General features: G+C 41.5%; 1 protein-coding gene across 2 annotated transcripts; it reads left to right on the top strand.

Moving 5' to 3' along the window:
* Positions 1-525: 525 nt before the first annotated feature.
* LOC100932895 (apolipoprotein L6) lies at positions 526-15,169 on the top strand. Of its 2 annotated transcripts, none has more exons than XM_023504465.2 (4): positions 526-679; positions 8,575-8,690; positions 12,059-12,188; positions 13,866-15,169. In XM_023504465.2, exons 2-4 carry the CDS (start codon positions 8,636-8,638, stop codon positions 14,803-14,805), a joined length of 1,125 nt encoding a protein of 374 aa, XP_023360233.1. In that variant the 5' UTR covers positions 526-679; positions 8,575-8,635; the 3' UTR covers positions 14,806-15,169. The 2 variants fall into 2 exon arrangements, with proteins under 2 accessions (XP_023360233.1, XP_031794166.1); XM_031938306.1 differs by lacking the exon at positions 526-679 and adding an exon at positions 1,644-2,114.
* Positions 15,170-15,422: the final 253 nt, after the last annotated feature.

Below are 15,422 nucleotides of genomic sequence, written 5' to 3'. Positions count from 1 at the left end.
TTTCATTCTTTGCTATCACACAGGGTGGGAAAGGTGTTATATAAATATTTTGCTGTATAAGGGGCTTTCTTTTGGACAATGACTTCATGGTGGGGGGAGCAGGGATAGTGAATATATTTATAAGTGAAATCTCCAGGTCAAAAGTTAAGGACATTTCAGTCCCTTTATTTGCATAATTCCAAAACAAGGAATTTCTAACCCTACATCAGATAAATGCCCTGGACCACTGATTCTGAATTCAAACCAGAATCAAATTAACAGATTTAGTCAACCCCAGGGGAGCTCTGTTTAGCATTTGGGGTTTTTTCAGCCGCCCTATTCTAGGTGGTGTGACTTGTAAACTTAGAAGAATTCAGGCCCAGAAGATGGTAGCAGAGAGAACTTTAGCCTCCACGTGCTAAGCAGAGACAATAAGACAGAAAGAAGAAACACAATAGTCTGTAGGGAACAGGTACCTGACACCTGACAGAGATGGAACCTTTCACAAAGAGGCCACACCCATCAATGTGACTCACAGAGAGTAAGGTGAGCCGCTCACCGGGGAGCAGCAGGGCATTGCCAGCAGCCTGAGACATCAGCAGATTTTAAAGTTCATTAGAGTCTGAATCATCTTGGCCGTACACGGACCCTTAAGTGAGAGCTCCTTCACACGTATTCCCCAGTTAGAAAAGTTCTCAATGTGAGTGCCCTCCTTCAACTGTGATGAGATAACCTGTAGGACAGATAGAACGCTACCTCGGATGTTTTACTGTCACTTTCATCAATACCAGTTTGATTTCTTCTAGTTTATTATATGTTATTTTTGTATGTTTCTTCTGTTTTGAATGTGTATATATCCCCCAGATTGTTGTTCGGTCTTGTATGATTTTTCTTAACCCATATAGGGTTTTCTTGGCAAAGAATACTGGACTGGTTCACCATTTCCTTCTTCAGTGGATCAAAAGTCTTGGTCAGGCTCATACGGCTTACTAGCTGAGGCTAAATTTGAACTTCCCAGTCCTAGGATATTGCTCTATCCATTGAGCCATCTAGCTGCTTTTTTCTTCAGTTAGCAGATAAAAAGTATAGACATCTGTGAGGGCTTGTGAGTTATGGGGACTGACCCATAGAGAACCTCAGATCTGAGGGCCTACATGTGAGAGATACAAATCGCAAGTACCCAAATATCACACTAGACTGTGTTATATATATAAATATATATTATATAAATATTATTTCATTTTATATGATCATAAATATGAATATATATAATAAAATTATTTTACCAAGTTATCTTTGCATGCATTTGGAAAAATTAAAAGCTATTATTAAAAAAATAATTATTTTATTTGCTCCGTCTCCTGGTTCCCTGCTTTTGAAACAGGATCTTTCGCCAGTGGAATAAATTACAAATTGTAAATTTTGAGTTTTTAGGGGGAAAGGTAGACAGAGCTACCCAAATATGATCTAGAGCTGGAAAAGCCATCGGAAATTATTCCCAGTGCTCCCTGCACAACATATACCAACCTTCAACCAAAGTCAGCTCTGCTGCATGGACCAAATGTGTGCTCAGGCTCGGTGCCCAATTCTGAGGCTCCCAGAATTGGAAGAACAGCCAAGACTTAAGCGTGTGTCCATCAGGCAAAAGAACCGAGTTGTTATTACAGTTCTGCCGGCTGTTTATTCCCCTCTGCTGTGGGGGCTCATAGGACTGACCACAACAGTTGAAGTACCTCCCTGGCAGAACTGTTTGTAACTCCATATGTGTGGGCTGCCCAGGAGCCTCGAGAGGAAGACTCGAGAAAGGGAGCGTGAGATAAGATCGGAGCTCACTTTACTGACCAATACCTAGTTTTTCTTGAAGGTTACCATGACACATTTCTTTGTTCACAAAGCCAGATCTTTATAACCACTGGGCAAGTAGTCTTAAGGCCGTCCCAGAAATGAGCAAAATATCTCTCCGAGAGCGCCAACTGACCTTGATGGGTGTGACTGCACAAACATTGCAGTTCCCTGTGGACTGGGGGAAAAAACGAAAAGACAACCGATATTCTTTCTTTGCTCTTCGTCCCTTTTTCTGAGGCAGTCCCAGATCTGTAAACTCTCCCACTGACTGGTGAGCAGCCCCTGAAGAGGTAAGAACATGTGTCTGATATCAGGGGTCCTTGGGTTTGTTAACTGGGAAGCCTGGACCCCCTACCACTAGTATGAGCAGGGGTCTGTGGGGAAAGTATGAGCAAGAGGGAGAGGGTGGCTGGTAAAGCAGTGAGAGGCTGCTCTAGGGGAGCGAGTTAAGAAAAGTTCTCAGCCCTAAGAATTTCTAAGAAAGCTGGACAGCACCCAAGCTACACCCCCTGCTAGAGGGAAAGAAATTTATAGGAGTCAGGGCTTGATTAGCCCAGTGCGGGAGCCAGTTGGTGACTGGTAAATGCTCTTTCCATTTCTGTCCTCTCCCCTGGCTAAGAATACCTTCCTCCCTCTGGAAAAGTTTTACAGCGTATCTCACTTTTCGGAACAGATGTGCTCTTTATTGAAACTGTTGGTAAAATGGAAAGCTACAGAGGCATCCCCCTTGGAAAATATTTTTGGTTCCCAAAGATGTAATTAATATTGCATTTTAGTAAACCATTCACAGAGAGGGAAAAGTCCATTTTGGGATTACTTATTAATACGAGTCACACTGTACAACGGCCCAGTGAAATGTGAGATGGTAAGGTTGGAGTCACAGGGAAAGGCAGGTCCATTGTGTTATGTGATCTTGGGAGTCAGTCCCCATTCTCTATATTTACTTTTCTGGATAAAATTAATATTATTTGTAACAACTAATTTTTACATAGCTCCTTTAAGTCCAGCAAAGCTCTTTACAAGTATTATCTCATTTGTTTTTCATAATAATCAAGAAAGGCTGGGCTATTGTTGTTGTTCAGTCAGGAATGATTCTTTGCTCCGCCATTTGGGGTTTTCTTGGCAGAGATGCTGGAGTGGTTGGCTGTTTCCTACTCCAGTTCATTTTGCAGATGAGGAAACTGAGGCAGACAGGGTGAAGTAACTTCCCCAGGGTCACACAGCTAAGTGTTTAAGTCACTTTTTCAGTTCAGGAAAGGGAAGAGAAGAAGCATTTCTTAAGGCCCTACTATGTGCCCAGCACCATGCTAAGTACCTTACAAATGTTATTTCATCTGATCTTCACAACACTGTGAAATAGGTGCCATTATTAATGCCGTTTGACAATTGAGGAAACTGAGGCAGACAGAAAATAAGTGACCCAGCTAATGAGCGTCCGTGGTCAAGTTTGAACTCAGGTTTTTCTGACTCCAGGCCCAGACCTTGATGGGCCACGGTGCTCCCTAGAGACCCCTTTGGAAGCTACAACCTAGGTTTTTTTGGCTTTTATTCTAGAAAAGGAGTCCTCAATTTAAAAAGCATCTAATAAAGGAGAAACTATCTTCCAGGATACAAGGGTTTGTCTGTCATGATAACAATGATAAAAAATAATATAAATAAAGACAACTGAGATTTTTAATCTATGAATTCTGGATGTGGAAAGTCCTTTCACTAGTACTGATTACAACCCTCCAGTCACTTCGTAGATTAGTCTCTGGGAGATGCTTGAGACACAAAATTAAGTATCTCTGGAAAGCCAAGGTTACCACTCCAGTTACTTACTAGGTATTTAATCTCCATGGGTCTCAGTTTCTTCATTTGTAGAATGGGAGTTTAGTGTTCTCAGTTATATCCAATCAATCCAATTGGGGTGCGGGGGGGGGAGGCTGTGTGTAGTCGAGAATAGAGGAAAGTACAAATACAAGAGGATGATGAAGGGGTCATCCTAGTTTGAGAAAGCTTGACTGGACCTAGGACCGACCTCCAGCACTCAGTATAGGAAAGCTGCTGAGTGAAAAGGAACATTGAAATTTGATTTGTACTAATTAAAAGAGATAAGGAAGGAAATTACGTCTTGCTTTTTAAACCTTTTTAAAAGGGTGCCATATGTAATAAAGTAATATCAATACTAAACATATACGCACTGAGTGGAATAGCATCCAAATTCCTAGAGGAGAAGTTAAAAGAGCTGCAAGAAGAAATAAACTGTAAAACTATAATAGTGGGAGATCCCAACCTTGCTCTATCAGAACTAGATAAATCAAACAACAAAAATAAATAAGAAAGGAGGGGGTAAATAGAATTTTAGAAAAGTCAGGTGTGATAGACCTTTGGAGAAAAGTGAATAGAGACAGAAAGGAATATACTTTTTTCTTGGCATTTTCTTGTATAGCATGGTAATTGTGGAAATATATATAGAAGAATCGCACAATGTTTAACATATATTGGATTACTTGCTGTCTAAAGAAGGGGGTGGGAGGAAGGGAGGGAGAAAAAATAGCAATGCAAGGTTTTGCAAGGGTGAATGTTGGAAACTATGCATGTTTTGAAAATAAAAAGTTTTTAAAAAAGAAAAAAATTTGATTTATAATTAATAAGATTTATAACATGAAGATAATGATAACATAAATAATGAATTATAACAATATTGTTGATAATAATGATGTGCAATCATTTGGCCTGATAGAATTCTATATTTATATAATAAATATCCTTATTAAAACTATTAATTATAATATGACATTAACATTTAGAGCAGATACTTAAGATTGTAACATTCTCAAAATATACTAGTTCTTAATTTTATTTTGCAAATAATTAGCTTACAGATAAATGTGATTTCTTTCCTTCTAAATAAAACATAAAGCAAATTCCCAATCTAATTTAATAATGAAAGGTTGATGTAAAGTCTAAACTTTACTGAGAAACAGCATTAAATGTTTAGATATAAAAATGTCATTACTATTTGTCATACTCCATAAACTGAGGAAGGATTTTTACAAAGACTTCTCAGGTCACGTTTTTGAGGAATGCGTTCATCTGACATAGAGATCAGTGACCATAAAGATGTCATTTCTCTCCCATTTAAAATCACTGAAATCTATCCAAGGATTCCTCGGAGGGCGGGGGGGATTCTGGATTAAGGGACCCCTGTTGAAAAGGAGTGTAGATTTTGAACTGAAAGAGATGTCTGGCCCAAGCATCTCATTCTAAAATGAGAAAACTGGAATTCAGACAGGGAGAGTCATTTGCCTGAAGTCACAGAGGATTAGGGAGCAGAGGCTGAATAATCCTGGATCCTCTGCCTGAATTCAGTGCTTTTTCCAGCCCCTCCTCCTCATAAAGAGGCTGAGATGAGAATTACTTGCTCCAAGTCAAGGATGATAGCACTGGGTTCAGAATCTGAACCTCATCCCTCCCATGCTGGGGAACCCTCCCACTGCTCCCCATTGTCCCCCTCAGAAGAAGGCTCAGGGTCCAGCTCTCTCAGCCACTCAGGGCCTGAGCCAGCTTTTTGGTGGGGGCGGAGAAAGTAACTGGCTCTCGGGTCCCGATGAACTCTGGCCTTGTTCTGCTGCAGTTATATTTAGAAAGGACCCAGCCTGCCTGCCTGACCACCTGCCCGTCGGCCTGCCCGCTCCTCGGAGACAGCATTCCAGCCAGCTGCCACTTGACTCCAAATATATTTAGAAGGCTCTAAGGAGGGGCAGAGCTAAAAGCAACTGGCTGTGGGGGGCTTTCCTGGGGGGCTTCCAGAGCTCCCCTTAATACCAATAGAGGCAAGGGAGAATGCATAGAACTCTGGATTTGTGGTCAGGAAGTCTTGGGTTCAAATTCTACTAGCTTTGCAATCCTGGGCCAATCACTCTCTCAAATACACTCACAAATAGCATGGAACTAACAACGCCTGCGCAGGAGCAGAGTGAGGTCTGAATCCCCTGGGCATGGCATGTGTGCACCTAAGTCCCGACTCTGACATTTATGGTCTGGGTGACCTCAGGCAAGTGCTTGACCCTTTAGGGGGCCAGACAACTCTCTGACGCTAAAACCGAACCAAAAACTAACCACAAAACCGCCTAGAACTCTGGATTCAGAATAATTTGCTGTCATTATGTCATTATCTCAGTCAACGGCTGAAGATAGGCCCTCTGGCATAGTGGGCAGCCTGGCAGTCAGGAAGACTAGGTTCAAACTTGCAGAGAGCCAGAACTTGGAGACATATACCTGAAACAGGGTGGTAACTCAGTGGAACTGATGAGATGATGGTTCTCTAGTTCCCATGTGTACTTAGTACTCAGCGTGGTGATGTCATGGTTCTCTAGTTCCCATGTATTCAGTGCTCAACGTGGTGATGTCATGGTTCTCTAGTTCCCATGTACTCAGTGTTCAGCGTGGTGATGTCATGGTTCTCTAGTTCCCATGTACTCAGTACTCAGCGTGGTGATGTCATGGTTCTCTAGTTCCCATGTACTCAGTGTTCAGCGTGGTGATGTCATGGTTCTCTATTCCCATGTACTCAGTGCTCAGCGTGGGTGATGTCATGGTTCTCTAGTTCCCATGTACTCAGTGCTCAGCGTGGTGATGTCATGGTTCTCTAGTTCCCATGTACTCAGTGTGCCGTAATGATGTAATTACAATAAGGTATATAAGGACTGGGAGGACTAGAAATGAGTCATTCCATCTTCGACCATCCTCCTGGTGGCTCTGCTGCCTCCTGCCCTCCTCCACCAAGACCAGGGCTGGTCCCGCCATCCTCCAGAGAGCTAGCCCGGACATTACACAAACCGAGTTCCTGGGTAGGTCACTCCTCCTTTCTCAGTCTGTTTCCTTGCTGTAAAATGGAGATAATAGCCAGGAGTATTGGGAGCCTCAGATATGAACCTGATGAAAGCACTTTGCTGACTTTAAATCAGAAGATAATTCTTAGCTATTATTATTACTATTATAGCAAGGAAAGCATGGTTGTGACCCACCCCGATTCCTATTTATTTATAGATGGGCCTGTTGTCTCCCCCAGGGGCATGAAAGCTCCTTGAAGGCAGAGATTGTTGAGTTTCTGTCTTTGTGTCCCAATGCAGCACACAGTGCTGGGTGCACACAGTAGGTGCTTATTCAATGCTTGCTAATTGATTGAATTATAGACATAGAGCTGATAGGGCTCAGATGCTGTCTAGCCCAACCCCTTAGAATGTTCCTGACCTTGAGCTCAGAGCCCTGTGGGAAGCCAGATGTTAGCAGACTGTGGAAGGCCCTTGGAAATCAGGAAGGGCAGAAACTGCTGCTGTTGCGGTGGGGAGGGGAGCCTATGGAGCTTACCGTTTCAGATGCAATTTATCCTGGTGCCTGAACACAAACCATCTGGACTTCCTGGGTCAGCCCCAGCCCCAGATCCATTCCAGAGGCATCCCCAGGGGGCTGAGGCTCTGCCTGTCTGTCTCTGTTTCTCTCTCTGTCTCTGTATCCCTCCATCCCTCTCTGTGTCTCTCTTTCTCTGCATCTCTGTCTTTCTGTCTCCATCTGTTTCTCTGTCTCTTTTTCTGTCTGTCTCTGTCTCTGTATCTCTCCATCTCTCTCTATCTCCCTTTCTCTGTCTCTGTGTCTCTCCTCTCTGTCTTTCTCTATTTCTCTGTCTCTGTTTATCTTTCTGTCTCTCTGTCTCTGTCTCTGTCCATCTCTCTCTCTGTGTCCCTCTGTCTCTGTGTCTCTCTTTCTCTGTCTATTTCTGTCTCTGTCTCTTTCTCTCTCTCTCTCTCTCTCTCTCTCTCTCTCTCTCTCTCTCTCTCTCTCTCTCTCTCTCCCTCCCTCCCTCCCTCCATCTCTGTCTCTCTCCATCTTTCTGTTACTTCATCTCTGTCTTCCTCCACTGTAAAATGTAGATAATAATCTCCGGCATCTAGAGTATGCAGTGACTTGAGTGCCTGATTTGGAGATAATAAGACCTAGCCTTGAATCCTTCTCTTATAGAGCTCCCATTTTAATTGGGAAAATAAGACTCAGAGGCTCAGTTACAACTAGGCCAACTGTCTATCTTTGTTGCAAGAGAGGGTTCGTTTTGGAGCTAGGGTGAAGGGAAATACTTCAGAAATGACTGGGTTTTCAAAACAAGAGGCATCAATAAAGTCGTTTAAAATAAAATCCAATGAAATATCTGGACTAGAAATTGCAGGGCTTCTTAAACTTTTCTCAGTCACAACCCCTTTTCACTCAGTCTAGCACTCTAACCACTACATCACCTAGGTGTTATGTTTCTGTACATCTGTGTACTATGTTTTTTAACTCTCTCTTGTTAGAGTATTCTTTCTATGGAATAGATCATAACTCCTTAGCGTAGCATTATTCCTTCTTCATGAGTTACTGGGATGCAAGGGGGCTAACCTGACCATGAGCCTCTGCAAATTTGGGCTGTTCAGTGAATGATGGCAATATCTACTTTCTGTCAAATCAGTAACTGGACCAGACCTGATTTTACGTTCCACTGGAAGAGCCTTTGTTTACCCAATGTCACCTATAATCTATGATAATATATTGGAAAAAGACCAGTTATTTGGATTTGGGAGTGGGTCTAGTCTGGGAATCTAACCACTGTAATAATACTTCTAAAGGAAAATGTCCCTCAAAAATTCCAAACAACTGCCTTACAAATCAATTTTTGTGCCATACCTGCTCATAAATTAGAGAATTTGCTGATTTAAAATGTTTTCTTTTTTTAAGGGAGAAATATCATATCTTCCACCCTCAATTTCCCTAATCAAGCCTCATCAGGAAAAAAAAAATGATGGAACGTTTTCTTCAGGCCATTATTCCAAAGTTCTGGAAATGCAAACAAGGTACCATTTTCTTTTTCCCTCCGTTGGCACAACATTATCCAGAGCAGGGATAACTCAGCATTATCGGAACTTGAATAGTTGAACATTATCCAGACTTGAAATAATTTAACATTATCCATAATTGAGATGATTCAACATTATCCAGACCTGGAATGATGCAGTCTTCTCCAGATCTGGAGTAATTCAATATTACTCAGACCTGGTTTGATTCCACATTATCCAGAGCTGGGATAGCTCAACATTATCCAGATTTGAAATAACTCAACATTTCTCGGACTCAAGATAATTCAATACCATCTAGACTTGGAATAGTTCATCATTATCCAAATCTAGAATGATTCAACATTATCGAGTCCTGGAAATGAAGGCTATCATCTGTTAATCCTGGGTTTATCTTTTTTTTTGTGAGAGCAAGACCCCAATGAACCGAAAAACTGGCAGGAGGGTTTGGAGTGGGGGGAAGGAGATGGTGTCTGAACGTCAGTGTTGAACCCATATTCATTTCAATTAATTCAATTCAACAGCATGTGATGAAACAGCTTAAATAAGGCACTGTGCAAGATGCTAAGGCTACAAAAACAAAATGAATTATTTCCTGCCCTCAAGAGGCTTGTAATTTTCTTTGGAGACACAATATGTATCCAGCCCTAGACAAAAAAATAGAATTCTCAACCTATTTATCAAGCGCTCCAAAGTTCTCTTCCTGCCCCTTTTCCTGGATCGGAGGAGTGTCTATCATAGTCAGAAATGGGGTAGCTTATCCATCTTTCTTAGTCAGAAATGGGCTAGTTTGTCCATATGGCCTCTCACCCACCTAAGAAAACTTAGTACGATGGTTCTCAAACTTTTTGATCTCACGACCCCTTTACATTCTCAAAAATTATTGAGAACTCTGGCCCAGATTTTTTTATGTGAGTTTTAACTAGAGATATTTGCTGTGTTGGAAACTGTAACACCTATGTGGGTGTGGGTATGTATGTATGTATATGTATACACACATATATATATATATATATTTATATACATACACACATACATATATATGCATATATATATATATGTTTTTTTAAAGTCTTGATCTCGAAGATCCTATCCTTAAGGGCCTCAGAATGGAGGGATCTGTGAGATCAAGACTTCAAAAAAATATATATATATATAAAATTTATATTATATTTATTATAATTATTATATTTACATTTATTATAATAATCCATCTAATTTAATCCAAATTAGATCAAATCCATTAATTATATTTATATATAATATATTTACATATATATTTATAATTTATATATAATATTTTATATATATTTATATGTAATATAGTTTTATATTGTTATATATTTTGCATAATGTATATATTATATAATGTATGATATATAACATATACACTATATATAAATGTGTGCGTATATATAAAACATATACATGTTTGTGTGTATACACATACATATATACATACATACACACTCAAGGATGGAATATATTTAGGTAAGAGTCTCCTATGAGCTCAGGATGTGTGAAGCTCCAACAGATCAGGCCAGTAAGCGGTGCCGAGGCAAGGTTGTGGGGCGAGCACTCGGCAGAACTAGTGCCCCGAGGAAGGCCATTGGAGGTACCAGGAGGATGGAGAAGGAGCTGTCCAAAGACCGGCTTCACATCCTAGGCCATCTAAGCCAACCTCATTTTTACAGATGGGCACACTAAAGCCCAGGTATTATGTGATGGATGGATGTCAATTGTGCTAGTTACCGTCACTCTTCACTCAAACAAAATCCTCAAGCCCCCAATACTTCCTTTTTCTATATTAACAAGGTTTTTAGGGCCTTAAATTATCATTTAAATTTCTTGTCTGACAGATGTGACCCAGAGATGTCAAGTCACAAAGATCCCACAAGTGGTCCTCCTGGACCCCAGTACCACCATCACTCAGTAGATGTCAAAGTGGCAGAAAGAACTCTGGGAACATGGATTTGAATCCTAGCTCTGATGCCCGCCAGCCAAATGGTCCTGGAACAGTCACCGCACGTGTCCAGATCAGGTTTTCCTATTGTAAAACCAGGGGAAATAATGTTTGTTCTCTCTCCTTCCCAGAGTTGTGAGGCAATTGTTTTGTGAACCTTGGGACACTAGAGGAATGAGAGCTATTATTCTGAGTGTCCCCTGGAGACCGTGATCTCATTTCTCAGAGCTCCAAGTTCTAAAACTCTTGCCTCACAACATCGCTGGGAGGGAGAGAGAACAAACATTTCCCCTGGTTTATACATTAGGAAAGCCAGATCTGGACACATACGGTGACCGTTCCAGAGCCACGTGGCTGGCAGGCGTCAGAGCTAGGATTCAAATCCATGTTTCCTGTATTTTTTAGAGAGTCCATAATACCCACCCTGGGAGGTACCACTCTGGATGCAGAGTCACAGAATTACAGAATGTCGGAGGTGGGAGGGACCCTCAGAGCATGGAATTTTAGAACTGGGAGAAAATCTTAGAACAGGGAATGTAGAGCTGAAAGGGAGTCAGAACAGGGAATGTTACAAATGGGAGTGACCCTTAGAACAAGGAACGTTAGAACTAGGAGGGATCTTAGAACAGGAAATGTCAGGATGTCAGAACACAGAATGTAAAAATTGGGAAGGACTCTTAGAACATGGAATATTAGAAGTGGGAGAGATCCTTAGACCATGGCATGTCAGAGGTGGGAGGGACCCTTAGAACATGGAATTTTAGAGCTGGAAGGAAATCTTAGAACAGGGGGTGTTAGAGTAGGGAGGGATCTTTAGAACATGGAACGTCAGAGGTGGGAGGGATCTTTAGAACATGGAACGTCAGAGGTGGGAGGGAGCTTTAGAACCTGGAACGTCAGAGGTGGGAGGGACCTTTAGAACATGGAATGTTAGAGCTGGAAGGAAATTTTAGCCCAGGGAGTGTTAGAAATGGGAAGCACCCTTAGAATAAGGAATGGCAGAGGGAGAATGATCCCTTAGAACATGGAAAGTTAGAGCTGGTGGGATCTTAGAACATGGAACATTTGAACTGGGAGGGACCTGAGAACAGAGAATGTCAGTGGTGGAATGGGCTTTGGAGACCATTCAGTCCGACTCCCTCATTCAGTGTGGGTAACTGAGATCCTGCAGGAGTAAATGAGGGGTGGTAAGAACAGCTTAAACTGCTCTAGCTCTCTAGGGTTCACTGAGCGCTTTCCTCACAACATTGCGGGGAGATACAAGCAGTTATTGGGAGTACGTGGTCCCATTTCACAGCTGGAGACACAGGTTCAGACAGATGTTGGCCAAAGTCACCGAGAGAGTGGCTGGGAGAGGAGAGATGGAGGAGGGAGAACGCTAACCATCGCTTTCCTCCTCCATTAGAAAACAACTACTTTCCATCTGCGACCCCTGAGGATCCGGCAGACTCCCGAAGCCTGAGAGAACTGAGCCTGAAGGAGAACGCTGAAGATGAGGCTCTGGAGAAGTTCTTGGTGAATCCTGCCTCAGAGAGGTGACTGGCCCAGAGCCCTGGCGTCCATGAGGAAGCTCACTGGGGAGGTCCCTTCTCCTGTTAGACAGAAATCCCCACTAGAAGCACACTGGCTCTAGTCAGAGGAATCCTTGCTTCCTAGGGACTGGTTACTCAATGGCCTCATTTGTGAAAGGGGGTGATGGACCAGAGGAGTGCTTAAAGTTCCTTCAGCACTAGGTCTTACAGCCTTCAGGAGGGACTGTGACTTATTCACTTTTAGAGTTTCCTTAAGACTTAGTTAGGACTGTGCCCATACATTGTAGGTAGAATGAACAAGTCCTCTGATTGTAATGAACAAAACTGACCCGGCACTCAAACCTGACACACGTTTGGTGCTTCGTTAAGGATCGGCCCAGTTACTGAAGGGTCAAAATTGGATTTTCAGAACCTGAATCAATGTCCTTTCCCTTGTTCCATGGTGCTTCCAAGCACTCGGGAGGATCCCCATTTCTGAGAGACTTCTTTCAGGCTCGGAAATTCCGAGATCTGGGTAAAGAAAACCAATATGTTTTAGTATTTGGGCAGCGAGGCAGCTCCCGGTAGGTCATGTGCCAGGCCTGAAAGTGGAAAACCTTCAAGCTCAGATACTTACCAGCTGGGCAAGCCACTTAATTACTATTTGTCTCAGTTTCCATATCTGTAAAACGGGGATCACAATTTATCCCTCAGGGTTGTAGTGAGGATAAAATGAGAAAATAATAGCAAAGTGCTTAGCATAACACCTGACACATGGGAGAGGCTATATAAATGCACGCTATTGTTATTATTAATTATAATCAATTATAACTATATAATCTATATTGTTATAGTCCTGTTATAGTATATTATATTATTTATTGCATAATATATATTATATAATTTATATAATATTTATAGCATATAATAACATAGAATATAGATTAATTATATATAATTGTAAATTAATAAAATATTCATTGCATAATATAATATATTATATAATTTATATAATATTTATAGTCTATAATAACATACAGAATATAGATTAATTATATGTAATTGTAAATTAATAAAATATTTATTGCATAATATAATATGTTATATAAGTTATATAATATTTATAGTCTATAATAACATATAGAATATAGATTAATTATATATAATTGTAAATTAATAAAATATTGGTTTCAATTACAGTACATACTTATAAATGATAAAATATATTAATTATAACAATATATAAAGGTAAATCAATAAAATATTGGCTTTCAATCATAGTACATAATTGTAAAATTATAAAATATATTATTTATAATAATATATAAATGTAAATTAATAAAATATTGGTTTTCAATTCTAGCACATTAGAAAATTATAAACTATATTAATTCTAACAATTTATAACTGTGAATTAATAAAATAGTGGTTTTCAATTATAGTACATAATTATAAGATGATGAAATATATTAATTATAACAATATATAAATATAAATTAACAAAATACTGGTTTTCAATTATAGCACATAATTAGAAAATGATAAAATATATTAATTATAATCATATACAACTGTAAATTAATAAAACATTATTGGTTTTCAATTCTAGAACATAATTATAAATGATGACATATATAACTGACTATTATTAATGTAATGATATTAAGTGCTCCTCAATCATTTAACTCCCCTTGTTCACAGGGAAGAGGCCCTCGAGCTCCGCGAGGCCCTGTACGGGTTGTACAGGGACAAACTGTCTGACTCTGACACCGACCTGCAAGGTGACGGCCTCTCGCTGGAGGACATCGTCATTTTTCTGAAAGAGTTTCCCGACAGGAAGATGAAGCTGGAGGAGCGCATCCAAGGCCTGCACGCCGTGGCGGACCAAATAGAGAAGACCCACAAGAAATGCGCCATCACCAACGTGGTGGCCGGCTCCACTAGCATCGTCTCTGGCGTGATGACCATCCTGGGGCTGGCGCTAGCGCCCGTGACGGTGGGAGGAAGCCTGATCCTCTCGGCTTCTGGGATCGGCTTGGGGGCCCTGGCCACCGTCACCAGCCTGTCCTCGAATGTCATCGAACACGCCAGCAATCTGGCAGCGAGAGAGCGAGTGAGCAACCACGAGGGGACCAAGGCCCGGGTGGCCGTGGAGGTCTTGTGTAAGGAGGCGCCCCACCTGCTTTCTGCCGCGCAGAAGTGTGTTACTGTGGGCAACCAGGTCATGGAGGAAATCAACAAGAACATCCGGGCCTTCCGCTTGGCCAAAGCCAACCCTCGCTTAACTGCCAACGCCAAGAAGTTCATGGGGGCCGGGTACCTCTCCACCTGGAGATCCCAAAAGGTGGAGAAGGCCTTCAGCGGCACGGCTCTAGCCATGACCAAAGGCTCCAGGGTGATGAGTGCCATGACGGCCGGGGCCTTGGTTCTGGTGGACATGATTACCTTCATGCACGATCTGAGCCATTTATTGAAGGGGGCAGAGGCCGAAATGGCAGGAGAACTCAGGGAGCAGGCTCAGGAGCTGGAAAATAAACTTAAGGAGCTTTCCCAGGCTTATAATAATCTGCTGGATATCATCACTACGCATAGTCAAGGAGAAGGGGAGGCTGGGGACGATACAGCAGGATCAGCTCAATAGGGACACAAAAGTACCTTCTTTCCTGTCTGTCTCTGTCTGTCTGTCTGTCTCTCTCCCTGTCTCTCTGTTTCTGTCTCTGTCTCTCTCTTATTCTCTGTCTCTCTGTGTCTCTGTCTCTGTCCAGATTTTCTCCAGATTGGTGGGATGTTAAGCCTGCAGAGGACAGCTTCAAGCTCAGACACTGTCTTAGGAGAGATAAAGCAAGTGTTTGGACCAGGGACAGACATATTGGCCCTTGTACCTGGTTAAGAAATGACTGATGAATTTTTATTGGTATTATTGGTTTCCATGTCTCTCTCTTTCTCTGTCTCTTTTTCTCTCTCTGTCTCTCCATCTGTCTGTCTCCACACATGCATTACCCACATATGCACACATATGTTTATATATACACACTTATACACCTACATACACATATTTGTATATTTCCCAATTCTTTACAGCTTATTCCCTCTGTTTTTGTCTCTGTCTCTGTCTCTTTCTTTTCCTCTTGGTCTTTGTCTTCCTTTCTGGCTCTTTACTGTCCCTCTTTCTGTTTCTCCTCTATCTTGTTCTCTCTTCCTCCTCCATTGCCATATACATGTACACAATGAAAATGTGTATGTAAATACATCTATATG

Source organism: Sarcophilus harrisii, chromosome 5 (genome assembly GCF_902635505.1).
Source record: "Sarcophilus harrisii chromosome 5, mSarHar1.11, whole genome shotgun sequence".
Classification (NCBI taxonomy): Eukaryota; Metazoa; Chordata; class Mammalia; order Dasyuromorphia; family Dasyuridae; genus Sarcophilus; species Sarcophilus harrisii.
Note: the sequence above shows the minus strand (reverse complement) of the source record. Positions and strands in the feature narration are given on the sequence as shown.

What these genes read in the sequence shown, in the direction of transcription:
- LOC100932895 (XM_023504465.2), top strand. Translation starts at nt 8,636, where the DNA reads ATGATGGAACGTTTTCTTCAGGCCATTATTCCAAAGTTCTGGAAATGC. An exon ending in GTTCTGGAAATGCAAACAAG is followed by an intron (nt 8,691 to 12,058) that starts GTACCATTTTCT and finishes CTCCTCCATTAG; the next exon opens with AAAACAACTACTTTCCATCT. An exon ending in GTGAATCCTGCCTCAGAGAG is followed by an intron (nt 12,189 to 13,865) that starts GTGACTGGCCCA and finishes CCTTGTTCACAG; the next exon opens with GGAAGAGGCCCTCGAGCTCC.